The sequence below is a fragment of the Rattus rattus genome, chromosome 16, assembly GCF_011064425.1.
Source record: "Rattus rattus isolate New Zealand chromosome 16, Rrattus_CSIRO_v1, whole genome shotgun sequence".
Lineage (NCBI taxonomy): Eukaryota > Metazoa > Chordata > Mammalia > Rodentia > Muridae > Rattus > Rattus rattus.
In genome coordinates this window covers 41,148,115-41,174,814 of record NC_046169.1, presented here as the reverse complement: position 1 = coordinate 41,174,814, position 26,700 = coordinate 41,148,115, and the positions used below count along the sequence as shown (strand labels likewise).

At 49.5% G+C, this 26,700-nt stretch overlaps 1 protein-coding gene across 1 annotated transcript in view; it reads right to left on the bottom strand.

Annotated features, from left to right (window-relative positions):
• Positions 1-26,700, bottom strand: part of Myo18b (myosin XVIIIB) — a 194,338-nt gene that overhangs the window by 119,580 nt on the left and 48,058 nt on the right. Inside the window, exons 20-25 of the mRNA XM_032886778.1 lie at positions 25,710-25,819; positions 14,928-14,993; positions 9,275-9,403; positions 8,884-9,027; positions 7,307-7,396; positions 1-98 (exon numbers count right to left, since the gene is read on the bottom strand). The exon at positions 1-98 is cut by the window's left edge and continues 22 nt beyond it. Of these exons, the coding sequence (XP_032742669.1) occupies positions 1-98; positions 7,307-7,396; positions 8,884-9,027; positions 9,275-9,403; positions 14,928-14,993; positions 25,710-25,819 (637 nt within the window). The remainder of the gene's footprint in view (positions 99-7,306; positions 7,397-8,883; positions 9,028-9,274; positions 9,404-14,927; positions 14,994-25,709; positions 25,820-26,700) is intronic.

Sequence of the window (26,700 nt, the reverse complement as noted above, 5' to 3'; positions counted from 1 at the left end):
AGGGCCTGAAGGCGCTCTGCCCGCTCGCTCTCTAGTGCCTGACAAGCCACATCGCCTTTGAAGCGTTCGTCAGCAAGCTCTGAGGTCAAGTCTGCGATCTGAAGACGAGAAACCAAGACCACTGACTGAGCCTTCTTTTCTCTACACGCTGCACACAGTAGGACCACTGTAGGACAAACCACTTCCAGGGGTAAAGGTGATCCTGCTTCATAAACAAAGGTGGAAAACTCATACTTCAGGATGTTGCTGTTCCTGGTGTGGGGGAACTCTCTTGTCAGCACACATTATGTTCTCTGATTATCAGTCTTCAAATGGCAGGGAGGGCACCTGCCATTAGAAATGTTGTGGGAGGTAAGAGGGATAAGCCTGGACAGTTTGGCCTGGCACATAGTAGGTACTCAACTGAGGACAACTGGACATGAACCGCCCTGCTGGACTGAGCATCACTGTCCCTGAAGACACGCCCACAGTTGATGCCCCGCACAGGGTGCTCTAAGGCTCTCTGTGGGCGGTGGTACCAGCTCTCTGCCTTCCCAGCAAGTCCAGTCTGGTCTTAGGTGCACTTTGGTTGATAATATGTTGTTAGTGATTAGGGGACAGAGAATTAACACGACATGTGAGCTGGGCACTTCTGGAGGAGTTGATAAAGGTGCTTTGCTTTCTCAAGGGCTGACAGACCCAGGTGCCACCACCACAGGAGAGAAAATGAAGACCCAGCCTCCAAGTTCGTCTTTCAAACAGCTGAGAATTAGAAAACACTGGACTATGGAGGGAGGGAGGGGGGAGGGGGAGAGAGAGAGAGAGAGAGAGAGAGAGAGAGAGAGAGAGAGAGAGAGAGAGAGAGGAGAAAAAGAGAGAGATTGTGTGTCTATGGTCTATGTATGTTTGTGTATGTCTATGTGTGTGGCTCTGTGTGTATGTGTCTGTGTGTGTGTGTCTGTGTCTGTATGCCTGTGTCTCTGTGTTTGTCTGTGTGTGTGTGTGTGTGTATGTGTGTGTGTCTGTGTATGTCTATGGGTTTGTGTGTGTGTGTCTTATGTGTGTGTGTCTTATGTGTATGTGTGTCTCTGTGTGTGTCTGTGTGTGTGTCTCTGTGTGTTTGTGTGTGTGTGTGTCTGTGTGTCTGTGTCTGTGTCTGTGTGTGTGTGTGTGTGTGTGTGTGTCTTTACAAGGTTTCATGTAGCTCAGGCCATCCTTTAACTCTACGTAGCCAAAGATGGCCTGGAACTCCTGACCCTCCTGTGTCCACCTCCTAAGTGCTGGGGCTACAGGAGTGGCCCATATATATGCCATGCTGAGACTGGATCCCAGGGTTTTGTTGTTTTTTTTTATTGTAAATATAATAAAGTTGAGAGTCAGGGGATGTAGGAAGGGAGCAGGGCGCTAGGTCAAGGCTAAGAACACCTGGCTGCCTCAGTCAATGTTCGCAACCAGGGCCTCTGTCCCTTGGCCCTCAGATTGTGGATCTCACAGACACAGCGCCTCATACATGCAACAAAATAAAGTTATATCCATTCCTCCCATTTTCCCCTCGACTTGCCTCCTACCTCTCAACATCCACCCACACAACTTTCGTTCACTTTTTATTATCTGCATCTGGTTACTACTGCCCATGCGTGAGTATGGACCATCAGTGGGACACCAGGAGATGTCAATAAATCGTGACCCTCCCTCCCTCCCTCCCCCCCTCTCACTTTTTGGTCATATGAGCACAGCACAAGGTGCCCACTTAACCATGGAGATGGTTTCACAAGGGCTCCAGCTGCCCCAAGATGCACATCTGTACTGTGGATCTCTTCTCGGTGTTTTGAAAACCAGAAAACAGCACACTATTGTTTTAGGAAAACCAGAAAACAGCACACAGGGTTTTAGGAAAACCCTGCCTTCCACAGAACTGTGAGGCTCCCTGACTAGAACTTTGCTCAGCAGGTTGGAGAGGTACGAGTCGGAGGCTACTATTCTTCTTGGGTGGTCGTTAGCCCATCTGATAGCCCCTTCTTGTCCTCCACTTTGACCTGGTGTCCTGGGACCCCGTCAGTCAGATGAAAACCTCTGTGGTTGGTGTATTAACTTAGCATATACCTCGCTTTCTAGTCACCACCTAAGAACGTTCTAGCATCTGTGGCCCTGTAATAAAGGTTTCCTCATTTTCGGTAAGCTACAACGGATGTTTCTCCCCCAATGTACTTCCCAAGTATCGATTAGTGGTTTCCTTTGTTATGTCGCTATAACGCTTCATAAAATGGTCACCATGCTGGAATTGTGGAATTGTGGGTAACTTGAGTCTGTTCCCGGGACACAGTCATTAATATTTGGCTCTGGAACAAATGACCTCTGAGGTGAGAGCTTTGATGTTGGGGAAAGAGTTGCACTGTAGGAATTGAGGCCACTGCATGCAGCTCTACAGACCTTCTTTGCTCCACCATGACCCAAATGGAAACTCGAGGAGAAACAGAGAGAGAGAGAGAGAGAGAGAGAGAGAGAGAGAGAGAGAGAGAGAGAGAGAGGGAGAGAGAGACAGAGAGAGAGAGAGAGAGAGAGAGAGAGAGAGAGGAGAGAGAGAGAGACACGGAGAGAGGGAGAGAGAGAGACACGGAGAGAGGGAGAGAGGGAGAGAGAGACAGAGAGACAGAGAGACAGAGAGAGACGGAGAGAGGGAGAGAGAGAGACACGGAGAGAGGGAGAGAGAGATGGAGAGAGAGAGACAGAGAGAGAGAGAGAGAGAGAGAGAGAGAGAGAGAGAGAGAGAGACGGAGAGAGGGAGAGAGAAAGAGAGAGAGAGTCCAAGATCACAGACAAAGCCAGCCCAGTGCAGAGATTTGAACTCATGTCTGCCACAACTACAACGGCTACAGAACTGGGACTTTGGGTGGGTAGCCTCTGGGAGGGGCCTTTGGGCAAGTTAGGTTTGCTTGTGGCCATGCAAAAGCCTGATGGGGCTGGGACAGTGACCAGTTCAGGGCCAAGCTTCTCACCACCTCCCACCCTGGGAGTCAGCCTTGATTCCAGCAGGGGCACAAGGATCCACTGATTAGACAATTAGTGTGAAATTTAATTTGTGCTAATCCGTCTGAGCACGGGGAATACAGAATTAATTTAATGCATTAATTTTTAGTTTCATGGAACCTACAGTCTAGAGCCGGAAGGACAGAGTTCTCTCAGCTGCAGGATACTCTCACATGGTCAAGTCCATGTAAAACCTTTCCCTTCCTCCTTCCCTCCCCTCCGCACCCTCCCTTCTCTTTCCCTCCCCTACCTTTTCCCCTCTCTCCTCCCCTCCCCTTCGCAGAGGAGGAGTGAGCCCCCGCACTCAGAACTATGAAAACCAATTTAAGGATGGGTGAGTCTGGCTTGCAAACACAGCAGAGAATTTTTTTAACAGCGGTCACAGGGCAATTGATAGGAAATTGCTTTGACAGCCCTCCCCAGATCCACCCTGTGCTGGAATCAGCAAAAAAACGCCCTTTCTACTTAGGGACAACGTCCCTCGGGACAAGCAGGACAGAAGGCAACATGAATGGCTTCAGGTTCTTATAGAATCAAAGAGAAAGGAACTAGCCCAGGCTGGAGGCGTGGGATGGTAACCCTGGTAACCGGGATGCTGAGGCAGAAGAACTGCATGTTCAAGGCCAGCCTGTGTGAAACAGTAAGACATTGTTGTCGGCAACAGAGGGTGGGGCGGTGGCTCCGTGGTGTGGTGCTCAACGAGTGTGTGCCAAGTCTGAGACCAATTCCCAGTACTGAGAGAGAGACATCAGCACGGGGCGCAACCTAAGACAGGTACTGAAAGCTGAACACGGCGGTGGTTGTGGTTGTCGTTATCTGTAGGTCCGACAGTCATTATGTGCACACCTATTGTGCGCCAGGCTCCCACCGCCTCCAATCCTAGCAGCTGCCTGGTAGATTATTGTCACATTTCTTTACCCGAACCCCCAAAGCTGCTATGTTAATACACCCAGAAATCTCAGTGACACCCCCTGCTTGACCATGAAATAGAGCTTAGGAAAAGTCAAAAACCTTGGGAAGAAAACATCCCACCCATGATACAATTCTAGGAGCTTCTGACCCTCATGTCCTTTTAAACGAAAGGGCTGTCTGGGACCCTGTGAACAGAAGGGCCCCTCTCACAGGGCAGCCTCTCCTGCCTCCCATTCTCTTGGTTTCACTGTGGATGGCGGTTAGATCACTCTGTAGTAACTATCCAATAAGCCACGTCAGGATACTAGCTGCTGTCCTCCCTGCTGAGATGTACGGGTGGGTGCAGGGGCCAGGGAGAGCAGCATAGCTGTGTTTGTGAGGCTTGGGCCCAGTCAGGAACATCTGGTCCCCAATGGTTAGGACAACAGAGCCACACAGTAGGCCATTCACACTCTCTGATCTGTGGCCCTGTGACCCTTTGTGCTTCCCAAGGAGAAGCAACTTGTGCAATGTCTGAGAACTTGCTAGAAAGGTGGGGCTTACAGGGTCATCCCAAGTCTAGGTTCACCAGTTCGTAGCCTAGCATGTTTAGGCATTCTGGGGACACCCCAAGCCTGAGCTCTGCATCTCTAAGCCTGGTGTATGTGCAGGGGGAACTGGAAACACCCCGAACTTGGGTTCCGCATAGCTAAAGTTGGTTGTGCTTGCACCATTGGTCCCTACAGGGACCTGCTCCAGGCTTCACAATGAACCCGATAGCCTGCAAGAGTCACTTCAAAGCCAGTCAGAGAAGCAGCGGAGATGAGGATCTCCTCCTGGATCACAAGATAATGACCCCCTCTGGGTCACACCCAGATGAGCCTGGGAGAATTTCAGTGCTAAAGGTGCCTCACTAGCTCCTCGGCAAAGAGCCTGCGTACATCAGTCATCGTGGCCTTGATGCCACAATTCCAAATCTCAGCGACAAGTCGTGCTTCTCTGGGATAAAAGATGGGAGAGGGACACTGGCCATGGGCTTGAGATGTTGCTGATTGAAAATGTCACATTGCCAGGAAGTGCTATGTGGGCCACTTGGGGAAAAATGTCACCAACCAGCGCTGGACCCTGCGTGCTACAATCCTGAGCTGCCAGGCAAGATACACCCATAGGAGCAATAGTGGCTGGACAGTTATGGGCTGACTGGCTTCCTTGTTAGGTTTGAAGTCTGCTTCCCAGGAGCCCCCGGGGGGGGGACAGGAAGGAAGAATCAGTGTTTTTCATTCTCTGTGTGAATCAAACACTGCTTTGACTTCACTGGCAACTATGCTATGGAATTGGTGGTCCTCTTGTTTTTTCAGTCTAGCACAAAAACACTTCTACAGGGCCAGCAAGGTTAGGATACTTGCCGCCAAGGTTAATGATCTGAGTTCAAACCCCAGAACGCACATAATTGAAGAAGGCCCACCTACTCTTCTCTTGTCATGTATGTGGAGTCTAGTATCCAATTCAGGAGGCTGTGGTGGCATCTCCAACTGCAGGGTACTTGTCTATGGGACAGCAGCTCGTCCATACGTAGTGACATCAATTGGCATGCCACAAATGTAGAGACCACCGCACACAGGCACACGTCCTTGCCAACCCTCCCCTGCAGCTCCTTTCCAATCTGCCTGTTTGGAGCCTGAAGTGGCACTTACAGAGGCAATGATCTGCATCTCCTGATTGCTACTTAGACTGAGCCTCTTCTTGTGAGTCTAATTGGATCCTTGAGCATGCAAATCTCTGAAATAAGAATGTCTCTAATGTCAGTACATCATGGAAGATAGGGGAGAAAGAATGCAAGGGCCAGGTGTGTGTGTGTGTGTGTGTGTGTGTGTGTGTGTATGTATGTGTGTGTATGAATTTGAGTATGTGTGCCTATATGAATGAGCATGCTTGTGTGTGCACATGTGTGTATTTGCATGTATGTGCATGCACACATTCCCACATATACACACACATATGCACACACACAAACACATATACACATACCACATACATGAGCACATATACACGTAAACATACACACACATGCACACACTCACACATTTGCATATACACACATACAGTCAAACACACAAAGACATACACATACACATGTACACAGTATATACACACATGCACACAAATACTTGCACACATATGCACACATGCACACACAACACACATGCATGCATACATAGTACACACACATACAGACAATGATACTTAAATGTGGTGGATCACAAAAAAGAACAAGAGGACTGGTTGGGATGAAGTTCAGAGGAGTGGGAGGGGAATGAGAGGGAGTGTGATCAGAACAGATCATATATAAGTGTGGGCTTAGGAGAGATGCATGTTCGGTGTGTGTGTGTATGTGTGTGTGTATTGTGTGTATATGTATATTGTGTGTATGTGTATGTATTGTGTGTTTGAGCATGTATATATATTGTGTTGTTTGTGTATGTGTGTTTGTATATGTGTGTGAATTCTGTGTGTTGTGTGTATTGTGTATACGTATTGTTGTGTATTGTATGTAATGTATGTGTGTTGTATGTGTGTGTTGTATGTGTGTATTGTGTGTGTATGTTTTGGGGCTGGAGAGATGCTCCCTTGTTAATAGGAATTGCTGCTTTTTCCAGAGGATCTGAGTTTGGGTCCTAGAACCCAGAACGGAAGACTCACAACTGCCTGCAACTCCAGCATCAAGGAGTCCAGTGCCCTCTTCTGGCCACACTGGGCCCTGCACTCACATGCACAGATCCACACAAACACAGAGATAATTTAAAAAATAAAAGTACTTCTTAAACAAAATGTTTACCATCCCTGGCTCCACCAACCACGGCTGCATGAGACTCAGTCTCAAAAAGGAAACATCTCAACAGAGGAGACATCTGTTAATAGCAGACATCAGGTGGTGTAAAAGGGAAGTTTTCCCAGGAAAGGTGACCTCAGAACGAGGCTGAGTTTCTCATTCGCATGTACCGTGTACTTCCTACAATAGCTTTTAAATAAATTATCAATAATTTGAGGAAAAGCAAAGGAAGCAGCTTCCCATCTGGGAACCATCTGTCCATATTTTGGTCCATTTTAAAATTTCCCTATTGGATGGTTCGTCTTCCAGCAGACTAGCGTGAGTTCCCTGCATGCTCTGGACTCTGTCCATGACATGAATTTATCACAACTTCACTTCACCCTCTAATCAACACCCTTCCCTTGTTCTACGGGGTGAGACACCCTCGCCCCAACCCTTTCTCCTTTCATGGCTTACATAGGGAACTTTTCTCTTTGGGACTAGATGGCATTGGCTGGTTGAGTGAAGTCGGGAAGATGCAGGGTGCCATAGCTGTCAGAGGCTGAGGCAGGGGATCTGAGTGTGCGGCCGGAGGCCTACCTTACTCTCCAGCAGGTCCGCGCTCTGTCTGAGCTCACTCCTCGAGTTCTCTGAGTTCTGCAGTTTCTGTCTCAGCAGTGTCAGCTCCTCCTGCAAGGCAAATACGTCCATGCAGAGGCTGGCCAGGGTCAGCCACACAGTCCACTCCTGTTAGGAGACGTTGCAGGCTTCCGGAACATGAGGTAACCTAGGCTACAGGGACATCCTGCAGGATACAGTCACTGAAAGGATTTGAAATACTCACATCATGTCCTTAGCCTCAGTACTCTAAGTGACACAGTGCCAAGGGTCTGCATCCCACCCCATTAGTTCACATACTTATCTTTCAATAAAAAAAAATAGAGCTTTTAAAAAAGGGTGACTGGCCATGGCAGAGTGACCAGTCAGGACTGGTCAGCATGCCTGTGCTGTTGACCAAATGAGTCTTCTCCCTCGCCATTATCAAATGTCTTAGGAGTCTGGAGCACACATAGGACTGAGTACTCATCTTCTCCAGAAGAGTGTGCATGTGTGTGTGCACATATGCATGAACATGTGTGTGCACATGCATTTGTCAGCATGTGTGCACAGGTGTGCTCACATGCACATGTCAGGATATGTGCACAGCATGCACACATGCACATGTCAGCATGTGTGCACATGCATGTGCCTATATCAGTGTGTACAAGTGTGTATCAGCATGCACATGTGTGTACATGCCTGTGCATGTGTATGTGACTGTGATTGTGCTGAGTGTGTGCAGTACTTCATCCTCACAAGTGTCACTCTCCCACCAGTGGCCGCTCTCCAAACCTGTGACACCATTATTGGAAGCAGTTGCAGGTGACCGAATGACATACAGGTGGTGGCACAAGGGAGTACTATGCTGCACTAAAGAAGAGTAAGAAAGGGCTCCCTGAAATGCCCTTGGGTGTATTTAGAATACATTGGTAAGAGCGTAGCACATGCTTCATGGGGTGTGCCTCACCCAAAGTGCTTGAGGCCACAGAGGGTCGTATTTCAGGCTTTTCCTGTTTGGGGACAGTCACATGGACTTCACTAGCATCTATTTTTAAACAGAGGCTGTGTGGCTCACCTTATATTTACCGTTTGTGTATGAAATAAAGGAGCCTTGTGTATAACTTGCTTGTTTTTGCAAAAAATATTAGTCAATCAATCAATCAATCAATCAATTAATTAATTAATAAAGATGTCCAAACAGCTGCTCACCTGAGGGGTGTGTGTGTGTGTGTGTGTGTGTGCACATGTGTGTGCACATGTGTGTGCACATGTGTGTGCACTCGCTCATGTGTGCATGTATGTGTTGGGTGTGGAAGGATGACAAGGCTCTCTCTGAGAGGGGCAAAGCTCCATGACTGAGATTGCCAAGTCCTGTGGCCCGAGGGCAACTGGCACAATGAACCGGCATCCCATAGAGCAGCTTTAGGGGGCGGGGGGAATACAGCCTCAGCTGACGGAAGCCTGCAAGCAAATGAATGGAAGGCTGCTGAGCTGCTGGCAAATGCCCACCAGGGCCCCGAGTTCTGGGTACAAGCATGGAGGTAGGCGGGTGTCACCACCCAGAGGGCTGAACCCACCTCTTTGGCTCGAAGCTGCTCCGTGCTGAGCGTGGAACTCAGCAGGGGCCGGAGAGATGCCAGAAGCCCCCACCATGGCCAGTCCTTGACCTTCAGGAATACAGTGAGATTCTTCTGGATGCACAGCGCTGCCAGCCTACGGATCTGGGGAAGGAAAACAAGGGGGTGTGGGGTTCACCTGCCTGGGAGAGAGGACGGGGGACAAACCAAATGGAGAGAGCAGGGCCACAGCCTCATATCTATCTGTTCCAGACACCTACAGCACAGGGCTGTGGGGAGGTGTCCCATGTCAAGGTGAACTCTTGTCTGAGCGCTCTTGGGGTACCCCTTGGATGGAACATCATGAAGGATGCAGCCGTGCCCGCTCACTTAAAACCTGTAGGATCAGTACCTTCAGCTTCTTATATTCCTGACGAGACAGAAAGCCCCTGCAGGCTGCTTGGAAGAGAACAATATTCCGGGACACCAGCTTCTCCCGCTGCCTCTCCAGCCTGGAGACCACGCCCGCCTTGAGGAAGACCTGGGGGCCAGGGAGGAAGGTGCAGGTGAGGCTTCTGCCTAGCCTGTGTGTCTGGGGGTTCCACTTGAAACCCATCTCTCTTCTCAGGATGCAGCTGCTGCTTAATGAGAGACAGAAGTGGTCTATCTGTCCTCCCTCGGATCCTCCTCCTGCCTCTGGCTCCTGGCTGCCCAGCATGCCCCAGGCACCTGTAACAGGATAGACACCACCCTGGGACTTTTACAAAGGCAAAATCTGGGGCTGGATATGTGGCTACGTTGATACAGTGCTTGTCTACAATGCCAGAAGTTCTGGAATCCATCTGTATGTCATGGTGGCATATGTGGGAATCCCAGCACTTAGGAATTGGAAGCAGAAGATAAGGAGAACTTCAAAGCTATGTCTGGCTAAGGGTGAGTTTAAAGTCAGGCTGGGCTACATCCTGGTGACTGAAAGGCCAGCCTGGGATACATGAGACACTGTCTCAAAACAAAAACAATAGTAGAAGGAAGGAAGGAAGGAAGGAAGGAAGGAAGGAAGGAAGGAAGGAAGGAAGGAAAGAAGGAAGGAAGGAAGGAAGGAAGGAAGGAAGGAAGGAAGGAAGGAAGGAAGGAAAGAGGCCTCACTGAACCACAGCCTGAATTTCACCCTGATCCTGGTTGAAGAAGGGCATGTTAGTTTGACAGTCACCACCAGGGCAGATGTGCCTAAAGTCCTACAAGACAGACTCCCCTCTGGGTGGCAGCAAATGCAGAGGCTATCTTGAGCCCATCACTCAGGCTGGCCCCAAATATTTCATTACCATTGATGAAGCCACCCGAGAGACAGGGTCTAGTAACACCCAGACTCAGCATGGGAGCAGGGTAGAAGCTGTGGGAAGGGGCATTGCCCTCCTGGTTGACGCACCCCTCCCCTGAGCTGCTGGGCTCCTGACTGAGCCCACACCTGCCAGGCTACATAGCATCAATAAGAAGGTGTTGGTGGTGCTGGGATCAACATGGCTGCACCCCGTGGGTGTCTGTGACTAGACGGCAGAGAACAGGATGCAAATACTTGGAAACCCAGGGATGTCAACCAGTAGAAGATAAAAGAAGCCCTGGGTGTGTGTTTGAGTGACTTAGAGACCTGGAAGCAGAGTGTCCCTGACTGCACACCCTTCAGTTCAGTACACCCTCGGTCTGCTTCCACTCCTGCCAAGGAAGGATGTCCAGTGGTCAACTTGACCCAGCCATGTCATTTGTCAGAAGAGCCCAAAGGTGTGATCCTATCTGACGTTGCTGCATGGCATGCTGTCAAATGATGATAATGTTTATTGACTACTTAGAACAGGCTAGAACTGGACTTAATGGTCACATGGCATGTCGGAAAGAAAGCATGTGGCGGACAGAATCCGAGGGAGTCACTATTTTGATTTTCCCATTTTATGGAGGGGGAAACAAAGGCTTCCTGGATGCTGGGATTACCAGTGTGCACGGCCACACCCAACTTTTTACAAGGGTCCTAGGGATGGGACTCAGGGGTAAACACTTTAATGGCTGAGCAGTCTCCCCAGGCCCTCTCCTCTAGGCTTCACATCTAAGTTCTAAATTGTCCCGTTGTGGAAATCATCCTCCCAATTAATTCAATAGCAGATGACCCAGAAAGCTGAGACTTGAACTCAGGACTTGGGTTCACAGATCAGAAGTTTGAAATCCAAAGGGAATTTGAATCTAACTGCAACAAAGTTCTTGGTGGACTCTCCAACCACCCTAGACCGATTTCAGTAAGGGGCCCCTTGGTCCATAAGATCCCGTGGTCCTGGGCCTACAGGAAGGTGAGAGTGAGATCCGCTGAGGTGCCAAGTGTCTCGCAAATCAGAGAGTGCATGCTGTGACCACCAAGGCGACCAGCCACTCCCGACCCTCACGCCGTTCAATAATGGCTGTATCAATTTCACAAGCTGGTGAGTCCTGAAAGCTGCCATTAAAAAGAAACAGCAGAAATCAATGATCAAAGTGATCCTACATTGCAGTAAGTGGTGGGCACTGCCCAGTCCACTATTGATTAAGTATGAGAATTTCGTTTAAGAGATAATTGGAAAGCACTGTGCATGGGGAGAATGAGTCCACACGTCCCTGGCTCTGCAGAAGGGAGGCTGGGTCTGTTTCTTTCTTTTCCTTCCCGTTTTTGAGAACGTGATACTACGGAGCTGTTGGACTGGGTGTGGGATCACACTTCGTCAGGACTGTCAGAGCCCACAGCACAAACCTCCGTAAGGTGACAGGGTCTGGGAAAACTCACAAAGAAAACTCTAGATGATTCTCCTCTCCTGGGTCCATCTGCTTCTCAGACCCTGGCAGAGAGAAGCATCCTGCACCCCACCTCTCAGGAATGCACGGGGGAGGGGGCTCTCTACTGTTCTCAATCTAAGACCACAAATCCAGGCTTTTCCAAAAGTCTTCTTGAGTGACAGTTCCCAAGCATGGGCTGAGGGATCAGACCCTCCTCTCCTCCAGGTCACGTCACAGATTAGAGGAGTTCTTTAGCAGATCTTCCTGTACCCTAAGGATTGTTTTCAATATATATTTGCATTCCTGTGCATGAGTTTATGTGCACTGCACACATGCAGTTGCCAGTAGAGGGCAGAAGAGTGCATCGGATTCCCTGGAGCAGGAGTTGGGAACCGAACTCAGGTCCTCTGCAAGAGCAGCAGGTGCTCTTAACCAGTGAGCCGTCTATCTCTCCAACTCTGAGGGGTGTTTTTTTTTTGTTCTTTAAGCATTAAAACGTGACCTTGTCTGACAAACACCTCGGTCCACTAGGAGATGCATTCTGCAAATAATGGTGCGTTGGCCTTGCTGGATGAAGTGGGTGGGGGCAGAGAGCAGGCTCCGTGTTACATATGTGGCAACTGAGGCCCAAGCAAGTAAGGGAGCTGTCACCCTGGGCAGGGACAGCGTGGCTGCTTCTCTCTCCAACCAGGCTTTTAAGAGGCTTCCCGGCCTACCGGTACCAGATTGGACAACGGCAAAGATTCTGTACCTGCCTCAGAAACCAAGCCTTGTGTTGAGCCTAGCTTCTCAGAGGTCACCTTGGCCTCCATTACTCCGGGTGAATACCAAGCACTGTGCAGTGGCAATTTTACTGCTCTGAGAAGGTTTAGGCTTCTAGGCTGCCAAGCCCCTGCCTCTGTAAAACCACACAGTAGCTTCTATTTTCTCCCTTGCTCTGCAGTGGCCATTGAGACTGTGGGGACCAATTTCTGTATTCATGAAATAACTGGGCAATTATCTAGCCCAGTGGTTCTCAGACTCCAGCATGCATCAAAGTCGCCTAGAGAGCGTGTGGGAGCAGCCGGTGCACTCCTCCTGCAGTCTCTGCTCCAGTAGGTCTGAGCGGAGTCTGAGGGTTTGGGGTCTATGGGAGCTCTCGGGCAACATTGCTATGGATGGACTAGGGAGATGAAGGGGGTGGAACCCTACCCCTACCTGGAGTCAAGGCCGAGGGACCATGCACAAGTGTGCTCTCCAGGCCCACCATCCACCAGTGGGAGCTCAGCACATGGGGAGGACCTAGGGACTCTAGCCTTCACTCCCTGTGGCTCTCTAGGAATGGGCTATTTCCCCAGAGCACATTCTCAAAACCTGAAGCGATCTGGAAGTCTGCGGCTTGTGGTGAGAGCCCAGGAGCACACGGTGTATTCTTTCTGTCAGAAACATGTGCAAAGGACTTGGGGGAGGTGTCCTGGGTGAGCCTACGATAACCAGCAGCTTGGACTAGAGGCCAGAGATGCTAGTGTTTTTAAAACAGGCTATTGAATATTAGGCAGTGGGATGTCTGAGCTCACCAAGGAGAGGGTTTCTGTAGGAAGACTCCACGACCACAGTGCCTATGGGAAGAGTAGACCCCTTCCCCAGAACCTCAAACGCACCTGCAGTTACAGGTCGGCCTGCTCAGGTACCTGATCTGTGACCCTTGGGGTGGTGAGGCTCCACCCCTCTTGTCTGCACCCTGTCCAGTCTGGGTTCTGAGTTTATGTCTGATGTCGGCCAGTTGCCAGCATAGTTCTTGAGCTGAAACTTTGTGCTTGCTTCCCAGGCAGCTTCCAGAGTTGGTAACGGTTATGCCACAAGAACAAAACACTGAGGATTCCTGGGTCAAAGAATTCAGGAACCCTAAATTTCCTTTCTTGAAAACCAAAGTATTCAGTCGTGTTGGGGAAGCAAGCATGTTGACACAGAGGCACAGAAGTCTTCTGTAAAGATCTAAGCAGATGGCACAAGAGCTTTAATACTCATTAACCCCATTTGGAACGTGGATTCTTTCTCCTCAGATCATCCACACTCTTCTCAGGCATTCCTCCAACCACTGATTGCAGTGGACAGACAAGGAGGACTGCGTGACAGTCATTTGTGAAGGAGAAAGTAGGAGAGGATGCATCTGAGGAAGCTTCCTTCTGATATGGGACATGGAGTAGACGTACAGTTAGACACAAGGTAGCTGAGGGAAACTCCACAGGTGTCTTGGAAGCTGTCTCCTGATGGGTCCCTCATAGTCAAATGTCCTTGACGCTGCTGTTGGGTGTCACCCACCGGCGTGCGCTATCAAGGGTCTGTGCCGTGGTTCGGATGCGAAAGGCAACTCATGCTAACTCCAACACTTAGCTCTCACCAGTGGTGGTGCTGTTTGGAAAAGTTGTAAAACTTCTAGGGGGTGGAGCCTTGCTAGAGGAAGTACATCACTGGGGCAGGCCTCGGGTTTTACAGCCAGGCTACACTTCCTGTTCTCTCGGCTTCCCAGATGCCTGTGCAACGTGACTATTCAGAGTGCTCCTGCTGCCATGCCATGGTAGACTGTACCACTTGGAACATAAGCCAGAGTCAGCCCTTTCTTGCTTTGGTCAGGTATTTTGTTGAAGGCTGATGCCATCAGAATATGGCACGTGCATGATGCCCTTCCCCTATTGTGGAGATTTTTTGAAAAGAAACAGCCATAAAGGAAGACTTGGGAGGGAGGGAAGGGGTCCTCCTCCTCCATGAATAAGTCATCTGCATCGTAAATATCCATAAGCACCTATTTAAAATCCACAATCCAATCTCAGCTCAGGGTAGCCCGTTCTTCTCTCTCTCTCTCTCTCTCTCTCTCTCTCTCTCTCTCTCTCTCTCTCTCTCTCTCTCTCTCTCTCTCTGTGTGTGTGTGTGTGTGTGTGTGTTCTGCTAAATAAACCACTGCACAAATGGGCAGTCTCCTGTCTGGCTCTTCCAAGAACACTTTCAGGATGTATACAGTTCCTTCTGGAGATCAGAAGGTTACTTAAGGACCCAGGTGTCAAGTGTTCCAGACCCTTGAGTCTCCTGGGCCAGGGGACTCTAAGAATGACACTTCTGATATCACTTCTACACATGGGACACTGTGTCCTCTTGACTTTGTAAAAGGGTCAGGGACAGAAATCGTTTTTCCCCTGTAGTCTAGAGAAGGGAGACCCAGAGTGAGAAAGGGTGAGACACGGATTGGGTGCTGAGTTCCCGTGAGGAGCGTGGCTGACGTCGGCAAGAACTTTACTCACTTGGCTGTGCCCCACGGCCACTGCTTTCTTCTCCAGATCCAGGGTCTGCAAAAGTTCCTCTACGGCCTGCGGGGAGGAAGAAGAGACGAGCTGAAGGTCGGGCTTACTGCTTGCCAGGATGCAGGACAGAGGAGCAAGTCAGGAGTAAGAGGATCCCCAACTGGGAGGGGCAAGTGTGGGAGAGGACAGGGTTTCCCAGGCCCCTGCCACATGCAGCGCACTCCACCGGAACCTCCACCAGGCCCAAGAGTTTCATCTCTGCATCACGGCCATCCCACAGAAGACCCAAGACTCAAGAAGTAATGATGAGGGTAGCTGGTGCAGAGAACAGGATATCTGTCTGTGACAAGGTGGCCGTTAACTGTGCCCATCTGGCCTGACCTTGGTCACACAGGCAGCCTGTGGCTGTCATCTCCCCTCCCCCTCATGGGACTAAGACTAAGGGAGGAGGAAGGAAGCAAGGGAGTAATGAATGAGGGAGGGAGGGAAGAAGGAAGAAAAGAAAGAAGGAAGGAAGAAGGGAGAAGGAAGGAAAGGAAGGAGGAAGAAGAGAGGAAAGAAAGGGGAGGGAAGGAGGAAGGAAGGGAGAGGGAGGGAGGAAGTAAGGAAGCAAAGAAGGAAAGGGAAGGAGGGAAGGTGGAGGAAGTGGTGAGAGGGAGGGGCACCCAAATCAGAGAGATCCAGACAGGTGAAAGGAGGCAGTCTCCTGCAGGAGAGATGAATGTTCTCAGAGATTTTGGAGGAGGCAAATTCCAGGGGAATCTTCCTCTTGGCAAATGAAACAACCTGCTAGACCCCGCCCACCCCCTCAGACAGCCCTACCTCATATGGCCACCATCACTCTCCCACTCCAACACTACCATGTGTCCTCCCCCACAAGCAGTCTGGAAGTCTAATATCACCAGAGAGTAACTGCAAGACCCAGGAAGAAGGGGGAACAGTGCAAACCCCAGGCCAAGGGCACCATGGTATACTTCCTGAGACAGAGCCTAAAGCTGCATGTTAAAATCTAGTCCTGGACCATAGTCAACCCCCTCTCCCGATGGCCTGGAAGAGCCTCCCATCCACACTCCTTCCAAATCGGAGCGGTTTATTACATTTCATTCCCAAAGAAATGCACCAAGGGAGCTGTAGGCAGCCAGGGCACATAAAGCCAATATGACCAGATATAACATCTCTTCTCTCTGCCCAAGAGGAAAAGCACGGTAAGGATTGGCTGGGAGTAAAATGGATGGAGAAGGTAGGATCCCAGCCGGAAACATTCTTCTCAGTCTCTTCTGGAGGCAGAGGCTAGGGTGCATGCTTGAACAGAAGGTGGACAGGTCTGGGGTTAAGCCCAGCACGTTAGGAAGCTGAGGCAGGAGGATTGTGAGCTTAAGGTCAGTCCGGGGTACCTAGAAAGACTCAGACTCAAGCAACAAGATTTGGAGTTGCATTCACTAAGGACCAGGTTTTGCTCTCATCAAGCGTAAAGATCTCAGGCCAGAACTTTATCTCAGCCTCCCCCAGACTCCTTTTAAAACAATGGAGGAACAAATCACAGCTGCTGGCGGGGCCTCCCCTACCACATGATCTACGGTCATCGCACCAGACAAGTTGGGCTGGGCACTGACACACGCCTGCAGCTTTCCACTTGAGCACAACTCTGAGGAAAGGTCTAATGAGAGAGAAACCACACACTCTCCTAACTGTGCAGACGCTGCCTGACTGTGCGCTCAGCCGCCGTAGGAACGGAGGGCTCTTCTTGAGCTCTTGATTTTCTTAGACTGTCTCAGATACGGACAGGAATAGGATTGACCCTGGGAAAAAAACCCTTCTGTTTTGCTGACTCCAGAGAGAGGCCTGGGAGAGAACTCTGGTCCAGCCGAGGAGGAGCAAGTGATGATGTACCTCTGATCTCTTTCTCAATGATGTGAATGACCCTGTCCAGACCGTACCTCCTCCCCCAGGAAGGCTTCACTGAGCAGAGAGGAGAAGGGATTTGTCCATGACTCTGCATTTAATTATTTAATTGCTGTTTGTGTTATCCTCATTAATATTAATATGAGATCGAACCATATGGAAATGTTCTTTGTTTAGGCCGATATCAATTATTCAATTTAGTTCAACACAATGCAATCATTGTCCAACAGCCTGTTATTTAAAAAGAACAACAACAACAAAAAAAAAAACAAAACTACAAACAAAAAAAAAAAAAAAAAAAAAAAAAAAAACGTGGCAGGGATCCAGGTCGCTGTGTGGAATGATCTCTCCTTGTCCTATCAGCTTTTCAACGGATACACAAGGCTTATATCTCAGCACAGAATGATGGTCTGTGAGTAAAATACTGCTTACTTTACTCCAAAGAAACACAGTTTGCCATGTCCGGTAGCACATGCCTTTTAGCCCCAGCATGCAGGAGGTGCAGAAGGTGAACCTCCATGGATTGGAGGCCAGGTTGGTCTAAACAGAGAGTTCCTGGTCTGCATAGTGAGTTTTGGTAGCCAGGGCTGCATAGAGAGATTTTGTCTTAAAAGGGGGGGGGCAGTTTTCAGTCTGACTTTTAATCCAATGGTCTGTGCATAATTTGTGCATCGAAGGCTTTGTCATAAATAATAGATTGTTCTTCTTTACCAAGGAAGTAGCTGAGTTCCAGTGTGATGAGAAGAGTCATGGTCCGGGAGAGGAGGTTAGAGGGCCCAGGACCCAGCTCATGAATCTACTCTCCTCCTGGCTACTGACACCTAGACCGGATCCTCCACTCACTGTCTGTGGGGCCCTGGGCAAGCTGCTCCTGTCTCTGGGCCTCAGTGCATGGGGTCACACACCTGGCTTAAGGAACTTACAGAGGTCATAGGAGTGGCCTGTGAGAGAGATGTTTCCAAAACAGTGGAGCAAGGAGCTTCCCCACCTCTCTCTGCTCTGTGCCAACATCATAACAACAGCTACGGTTTCATAACTCTTGACAAATTGAACAAAACGATTCCAGTGGCTCCTGGAAGCCTGCTAAAGCCCAGTCAGAGCAGTAGGAGTTGGACGCCATCTTGACTGGGGCCTCTCATCTCTGCTCCCCAAATCCTACCCAGCTCTGACTCTACAGTGGGGCCAGCAGGTAAGTCACACCAAGAAAGCAGCAGCCTCTCAGTCAGGACAGTCTCGTGTCTGCAGAGCAAGGCATGGCTAACCTACACCCCAGGTCACAGAGCAAGACATGGCTAACCTACACCCCAGGTCACAGAGCAAGGCATGGCTAACCTACACCCCAAGTGGGTCAGAAGCAATGGGAGCTTAGCAGCAGCAGCAGAGGGTGTCATGGCTAAGGTGGCGGCTCTGGCTGAGGTGAGCAGTGAACCCTATATCTAGGAACCTCACGAGTTGTAGGCAGTGGAACAGCCAGTAGGCTTGAGGTACCTTTTGTTTCTGGCTCCACACTAAAGACCAGGACACAAGCCACATGGGCACAGAGAGACAATGGACAGAATACGACATAGAGCACGGTGTATGGTGGCCCAGATGTACACAACTCTCCGTGTTGAGCCCAGACTCATCAGTAAAATAGAAATACTACCCAGAACAGATGCAGACCCTGAAGACGGATATAGATGCAGCCCTCACTGGGGAGGAGCCAGGCCCTGGAATAAAACCACTGCTGCTTTGAAAGCCAGGCAGAGACACCAGGGGCTCATGCTAGGCAAGTCAAGTCACATGATGGTTAAGAAAGACCCATGTCTGAAGGTCATTGTCTAAGACACCCAGTTTTCAATAGAATCTGTCTCTCTGTCTCTGTCTCTCTCTGTCTCTGTCTCTCCCTCCGTCTCTCTGTCTCTCTGTCTCTCCCTCCGTCTCTCTGTCTCTCCCTCTGTCTCTCTGTCTCTGTCTCTCTGTCTCTCCGTCTCTCTGTCTCTGTCTCTCTCTGTCTCTCCGTCTCTCTGTCTCTGTCTCTCTCTGTCTCTGTCTCTCTCTGTCTCTCCGTCTCTCTGTCTCTGTCTCTCTCTGTCTCTGTCTCTCTCTGTCTATCTCTCTGTCTGTCTCTGTTTCTCTCTCTCTGTGTCTCTGTCTCTCTCTGTCTCTCTCTCTCTCTCTCTGATATTATAGCTTGTATCAGGGGAAGGAACTCTCAGAATGTGGACTTAGAGCACAGATTTCCAAGTATTCACTGTAGATTCGTTCAGAGACCTGATGAACATGCCACTTAATGAGTAAAAAGACAGAACAGGCTCTAGGCATCCCCATGGCAGGCTCTCTGATGAGATGTACAGGGCCCTGGGTTTGATCCCGAGACGCCAAAAGAAGAATGTATTAATGAGCATCGGATGTAAAATACTGGGAAAGAGATGTAAAGACAAAAGGGACTGAGAACCACGAGTGGAAATCCTTCATTTATGAAATCAAATCGCTGGACCGACGACTCCGCTGTGGGGCTCAGTGGCAGACCTGGGATACACAGATGGAGCTGGGAGTGGTATCGGAGGGAATGACTCGATTTGAATGATTTGCATGAGAGAGCATCTGAAGGAGAGGAAGAAAACAGGATGGAGTCTCACAGCTTATAACTTCCCCAAACTGTGCTCCTTCCAGAAAAATAAAAGCTGCCTTGAGCTCCCAGGAGGTCGGTGTGTTCATCGGAAGATGAGGAACCAAGGAGGTCTGAGCAGAGCATGTGGCATCGAGGAAAACAAACTCCACATGGCAGAGTTTCTTGAAAATGCAAGAGGGAAGCAATCAGCCTAACGGTGATTGGCTGGTTTGACACGCACAACCAGGGTCACTTGGAAAGAAAGAACCACAGTGGAGAAATCCCCTGGGTCACATTAGCCTGCGGCCATGTCTGTGGATGCTTCCTTGATCGTTCATTGATGGAAGAGGGCTCAACCCACTATGGGTGTCACCATTCCCTAGGAAGGTGGTCCTGGGCTGTATAAGAGATCTAAGAGAGGAGAGGAGGGGAGGGAGGAGGAGAGGGGGGAAAGGGAAGGGGGGAGGAATGGAGGGAGAGACAGAGAGAGAAGAGGGATAGACAGAAAGAGACAGAGAGGGAGGGGAAGAGGGAAAGACAGACAGAGACAGAGAGAGAACGAGGGAGAAGCAAGCAGTGTTCCTCCATGACATCTTTTAAGTTCTTGTTTGAGTTCCCATCCTGTCTGACTTGTGAAGGACAGAGAGTCACCTCACCTCAAAGATGAAGTAACCCTTTGCTTCTCTACGTTCCTTCAATCCATGATGTTTGTCACAGTCATGGAAAGCAAACAAGACCCTGAGTAATGAAACCCAGATAGGCTATACAACTGCACAGTAAAGGTGTGGGGGGGGGGAAGGCCCTTGTCAATCAACACCTTACAGAGCTGTGCTCCCAATCCTCCCAAAACAAAGCCCTACCCATGTGCACACAGACTGGGAAGTCAGTGCTATCAAAGCTTGCATTCATTCAAGACCCCAGGAAATGTTGACTCGAACCTTTCAAGACCCAAGAACAGCAGAAAGCATAAACAGGAAATAATTAGCAAACTGTATGAAGCCTTGCATGATGGTGCACACCTTTAATCCCTGCACTCAAGGAGGTGCAAGCAGGTTATCTCTGAGTTAGAGACTAGCCTGGTCTACAGAGTGAGTTCTGGGATAATGAGGTCTACGTGGTGAGACAGTCTCAAAAGCTAAAGTATTATGAAGATATATATTAAGCGAATTAAAAAGATGCAAGATTAAGTGAAATCCAGAAAACCACATTAATTACAGGTTTATGGTGTCTAACCTATAACAACAGCACCGAAGAAGACATCAGGAGGAGGCGTGTCTATGGAACAAAGGCTTCCTTCTGCTAGAACTAGGTTAACACCAATCTGAAGGAATCCTGATAACGAAGAGACACTCTATCATCTCTGAAACACTGCCATCTTCCTCAGATATTCCACAAGAACAACAACTGACCCTGGACAAAGTAAGTCAGACAGCGGCTCACCGCATCCAAGAGATTCCGTCCGGAGTCTAGTTGAAGGGGCAGAACAGAAACGAGCAACACCCTTCAGACAGTGAACATGAGAGAGATGGTGTCACTCCGACACAAACACAACTGGACTTAGACCAAAGCCACTGCTACCCAGGACTAGGGACGTGTCCGGTGATGGAAGGGTTAACCTGCCCGCCAGCCAGGTAGATACTTAGTGCCTAGGCAGAGAGCCCCAAGGCGTGAGAAGCAGAACATGGAGCAAATTAGAGAAAAGTAAGTCTACTTAACACAAGTGGCCAGGGGCGTTAACACCTGTCTCTTAATAATTGATAGATCGATTAGATGTAAAAACCCTGCCAGAGATCCGTCAAGGGCTTCCTGTGTCTAGGATGTTGGAGAAGGATGTAGCCAGGAAGAATAAGGAGTAGGGTCTCACGTGGGGCTGCGAGAGCTTGAGAAAAACCCGGGGCTGAGCTGGATGGCTGCACTGGGTTTGACTTTGTCCAGATGTCTACCAGCTAGGGGGGGGGGCATATATCCTTGGAAAGCCATGGGGAGATGCTGTTCGAAGCCAAAGCCTCGAGCTCTGACGCTCATCTTGAACTCCTGAATCCCTCCCTCATACAATGACCATATCACAGTAAAAGGCAGAAGGCGTCGTTTAACCCTAGGGGTCCTGAGTGTAAGCAGCAGGCAGCAAAGAGGTGCATCAACAAACACCTTGCATGTGTAATCAAATGGCCTCATGTGCAGGGGGAAGAGTATGGAGTGAAACAAAGAGCTATCCAGAGGCAAGGACCCAGCCAGTGAGCAGGGAAAGGTGCTGGGATTAATTTACCGAGAGCCAGTTCAGCACACCACGTGTGGACAGCTCCCTGTCCGGCAGGAAAGAGCTGAATCCAGGTGAAGATCTGATATGGAGCAAGCAGCCTCATGCTGTGCTGCCGAGGATGTGGGCCGCTGCTCCCACCACCTCCTTCTTCTCCCTCTGCCACGACAGTCCGTGCTTCCTCCTTTAAGGGGCTTCTCATCAAGTCCTCGCGGCAAGAAAAGTCGGACAACCACAATTGTCGCCGTGCTTTTAATGAATTCATTTTAGATGTTTATGTCTGTGTGTCTGTGACAGCTTGTGTGCACCATGTTTAGACGGGTCCAATGGAAACCAAAAGAAAGTATTGGATCCCCCGGAGCTGGAGTTAACGGGGGTGGTGAGCCGCCAGATGCAGGTGAACCTGACTCATCTACAATTACAGCCAGTGCTCTTTTTGGTTCTTTTTTTTTTTTTTTTTTTTCGGAGCTGGGGACCAACCCAGGGCCTTGCACTTCCTAGGCAAGCGCTCTACCACTGAGCTAAATCCCCAACCCACAGCCAGTGCTCTTAACTGATAGGCCACCTCCCTGCCCAGAATAATTATTGTTTATGTTCCGTGTAAGGACCCAGACGAGAGTGTGGGTTTGAATCCCAGCTTTGTTTCTGCCTGGCTCTACAGTCCTGCTTCAGCCGCCTCTGCTGAGAAAAAAGAAAGGCTTTGTCCTGGAGGACTGTCTTGAGCACTAACTCACCTTGTGCCTTGAGGGTGAGTGTGAACTCCTTCTCCCTTAGGGTTGGGATCACAGGCGTGCACCTCAACACCAGGAAACTATCTTGTGGTGTGAGCGTGAGGGTGCCCAGTACCCAGAATGAGAGCAGAGCACCTCTCGGCGGAACCAGCACAGCATGTGAAGACACCGCATGCCAGGCACAAGGGGGACTTTGCTAGGGCCCGGTTTCCACCCTGACAAGAATCCTGTCTGCTGCCGTCTAGTGTCTGCCGGTGACATTGACCTTTCTTAGCTGTCAGACTTGTCTCACCGAATCCCGAGGTCTTAACCACTCTGTGTGCAAAGCCTACCGGCTTGCCCACCGAGTGCACGCTCATGTTTAATTCATAGCCCATCATGTTGCCTGACAAATGAATATTTATTAGCTTTTTCATAAGAGGCAAGATGGTATTTTTCTTTCTTTGCCACCAAAATTCCATGCCCCAGCAAATGAAATTTGTGAACAAATAGGAAAAAGAATAAGAAGCAACACCAAGTCCATTGCACTGGTAATTTTCCATTCTCTGGGGCCTGGAATGTTTGTGGATGGAGGTGGATTCGGCTTAGCCACTGCAGAATCCTGCTGACTCCCCCAAAGTCCAAATGCTCTGCACACATCACCCCTGTGGGAGGCTCCCCCACATCCCCACCCTGCTCTGTTTCCAACGGAGCAGGACCCTCCGTATGGCGGATCAAACATGCATGGTCCAAAAAGAAAGGACCCCAGACACTGATTGAGTTGGAGCCAAACCAAACTGTAGGGCTTCCAAAGTGAGCTGCCAAACAGAGCGAGGACAGCTGACTCTCACACGGATGGGAGAGATCTCACAGAAGGAGCTGTGTCTGTCTGCTGGGGGCAACCCGTGCACTGGTACGGACGACAGGAACCAAGGGACCTAAGACTGTGATGCTGTTTACCCCTGCAACCTCACGGTTCATTGGGGATGGCAGTGTAGAAGATTCCAAGTACACTTGGACTCTCTCTGTCTCTGTCTCTGTCTCTCTCTGTCTCTGTCTCTCTGTCTCTCTCTCTGTGTGTGTCTGATTGTCTCTCTGTCTCTGTGTGTGTCTGTCTCTGTGTGTATGTCTGTGTGTGTCTGACTGTCTCTCTCTGTCTCTCTCTCTCTCTCTCTCTCTCACACACACACACACACACACACACACACACACACACACACACACCAATGGGGCTGTGTGTGATGGTTCAGTGTGTCTGTGAACAGTCTGTGGATCAACCACCCTTTACCTTGACCCTGAAAGATGCTGAGCTTCAACCACTGCTACTGCAGTTGACAGAGGCAGATAATGTGCGTGAAGCCCCTCCTGTGTGCAGGGACCTGCGCAAGGCACACTGGCTATTCTATAGTATCTTATCTTCGGAGCCCTGACGGAGGCGGAGGCAGCCGCTGCCGCTGCTCTCACTTTAAAGGTGAAGAGTCTGAGGCAGACGGAAAGTCACTTGCCTGAGTGAGAGCTGAAGCCACGCATAGCTGACTGACCCCAAGACCCACCTGCCTCCAACCACCCTCCCCTGGAATTTAGAATCTGATTTCAAGGAAGAAGCCCAGGGACGCCTGTGGAATTCATTTCTAAGGGCCTGACACTCGCTTCATCTTGAAGGGACTCATTTGCCAAAGAGACTGAATGTACTTGCTTCTCAGGGCTGCCCCATGAATGCACCAGGCATCTCTAACCACTAAGCCCAGAGACATTCTTCATGGGCAGCTCCACTGTAGACAGCAGGGTATGAGGAGTGAGGTGAGGCTTCACAGGTTTAGAACAAGACTGGAACAGGAAGACATAGTAAAAGAATGGAGATAGATTGTGTATGTGTCTGTGTGTGAATGTGCATGAATGTATGTGTATGTGTGTCTCTGTGTATGTGTATGAATGTACGTGTATATGTGTGTGAATGTGTGAATGTTGTATGTCTGTGTGTGCGTCTATGTGTGTACATGTGTGTGCTATGTATGTGCACATGTGTGACTATGTCTGTGTCTTTGTGTGTCTGTAACTATGTGTGTGTATGTGTGTATGTGTGTGTGCATGTGCACATGTATGTACATACACACCAGCATGTGTCTATGTGTATATGTGACTCTGTGTGTATTGTGTGTCTCTGTTTATATGTGTGTGAATGTGTGTGTGTCTGTGTGTGCATCTGTGTACATGCATGTGTGTGCATGTGTCTTTGTGTGTCTGTGTCTATGTGTGTGTCTCTGTGTGTGTGCATGTGCATGTGTGTGTCTATATGTGTGCATGTATCTGTATGTGTCTCTGTGTGCATGTGCACATGTATGTACATACACATCAGCATGTGTCTGTGTTTATATGTGTCTGTGTGTATATGTGTGTGTATGTGTGTGTGTGTGTGAGTATGTCTGCCTGTGTCTGTGTGTCAGTGTCTATGTGTGTGTGTGTATATGTGTGTATGTGTGTGTGTACATGTGCCTGTGTGTGTCTATATGTGTGCACGTGTCTGTATGTGTCTCTGTGTGTATGTGCACATGTATGTATGTACACACCAGCATGTGCCTGTGTGTATATGTGTGTATATGTGTCTGTGTGTGCATGTGTGTCTGTGTGTGTGTGTGTGTGGTCTATATATGTGTGCATGTGTCTGCAGGTGTCTCTGTATGCATGTGCACATGTGTGTATTTGCATACCAGCATGCATCTGTGCATGTGCCTCTGTGTGTGTGCATATGTATGTGCATACTCTGAATGTATGATTGTGTATTCGCCACCTGAGTAAAATTATTAAGTACTTGCTAGAAAACTTAATTTCAGTTAAAGACAAGGAATATTGAGACATCGGAGTTAGAGGATCCCAGGATGAGTGTTCCTGAGCAAAGGGACCATCAGAGAATGTCCCCTGGAAAGAGTACAGCCAATGCAAAGTCCCCGAGACGGCTGTTCACTATGTCCTCATGTGAGGTACTGTTCAAACATTCCCATACGCACCTCAGGGCTAAGAGACTCAGTCCCTCTGGGTTTGTACCCACACAGTCCTTGTGTGGTTGGGCACATGACAAACTGTTCTATTTCCTCTAACTCTTTTCTTTTGCATTCCCCATGCAGGTTTCAGGAGGGCATTCTGGGTAGGGATGGTCTCAAAGACATCGTTGGGAAGATAGAGTCAGGGGCCGTGGTCTGACTCAATCACACGCTACTCTCTGCAGCCCCCTCCTGGATTCCCTCCTGGTCTATCTGCCCCTTGAGCAATCCACACTGAACGGGCTCTGTGGCCTACTCCTGCCCACAATCCACTTCACACACCTTCCTTTCATCCAATCCCTCGGAGGTCAAGTCAAGCTTCTTCAGCAGTGCAGGGTCCAGTGCCTGGAACCGACGGCGGAACTGAGTGAGCCCCATGTGTTCAGCGTAACCTGGGGACAGAGCAGGCCAGTCATGGTGGGAAGACTCAGGTGACACTCTGGTACGTTAGAGCTCAGTCAGAGCTGTATGATGCTCACATGTTCCTGCTATTGGGGCTCCCTGTACAGACTCCCTCCTCAGCAAGACCTTCTGGGAAACTCTGCAGCATCCTCAGAGGACTTTCTCTCAGGTAACTCATTCTCTCTCTCTCTCTCTCTCTCTCTCTCTCTCTCTCTCTCTCTCTCTCTCTCCTGTTCTCTCTCTTCTCTCTCTCTCTCCTCGCTCTCTCTCCTCTCTCTCTCTCTATCTCTCTCTCTCCCTCTCCCTGTGCTCTCTCTCCTCTCTCTCTCTCTGCTCTCTCTTGCTCTCTTACTCTCTCCCTCTCTCTTTGCTCTCTCTTGCTCTCTCTCTCATGCTCTCGCTCTCTCACTCTCTCTTCACTCTTGCTCTCTTTCTCACTCTCTCACCCTCTTGCTCTCTCTTTGCTCTTCCTCTTTTGCTCTCTCTCTCTCTCATACCTTTCCCTCCAATGCCCCATAGGAAACTGTGTTTAAAGCCTTTGAACACTGCCCAAGGCATTATGCTTATGTAATCTATGGGGCAAGAAAAGTCCTGTGCACAGACAGACAGGAGACACCACACACATCATAATATCATATTGTACACATGTATCATACATCATAAACACACACACCACACACATCACATAAACACATTATCACAAACACAGCATACTACACCAGACACACACACACACACACACACACACACACACTCATACAGACATGAACACACCACATACATATGGATACACACAAACTCATAAACACCCACATAATCACATATATATGTCCACATATACACACGCTCTAAGATGCAACAGAGCCTGGTA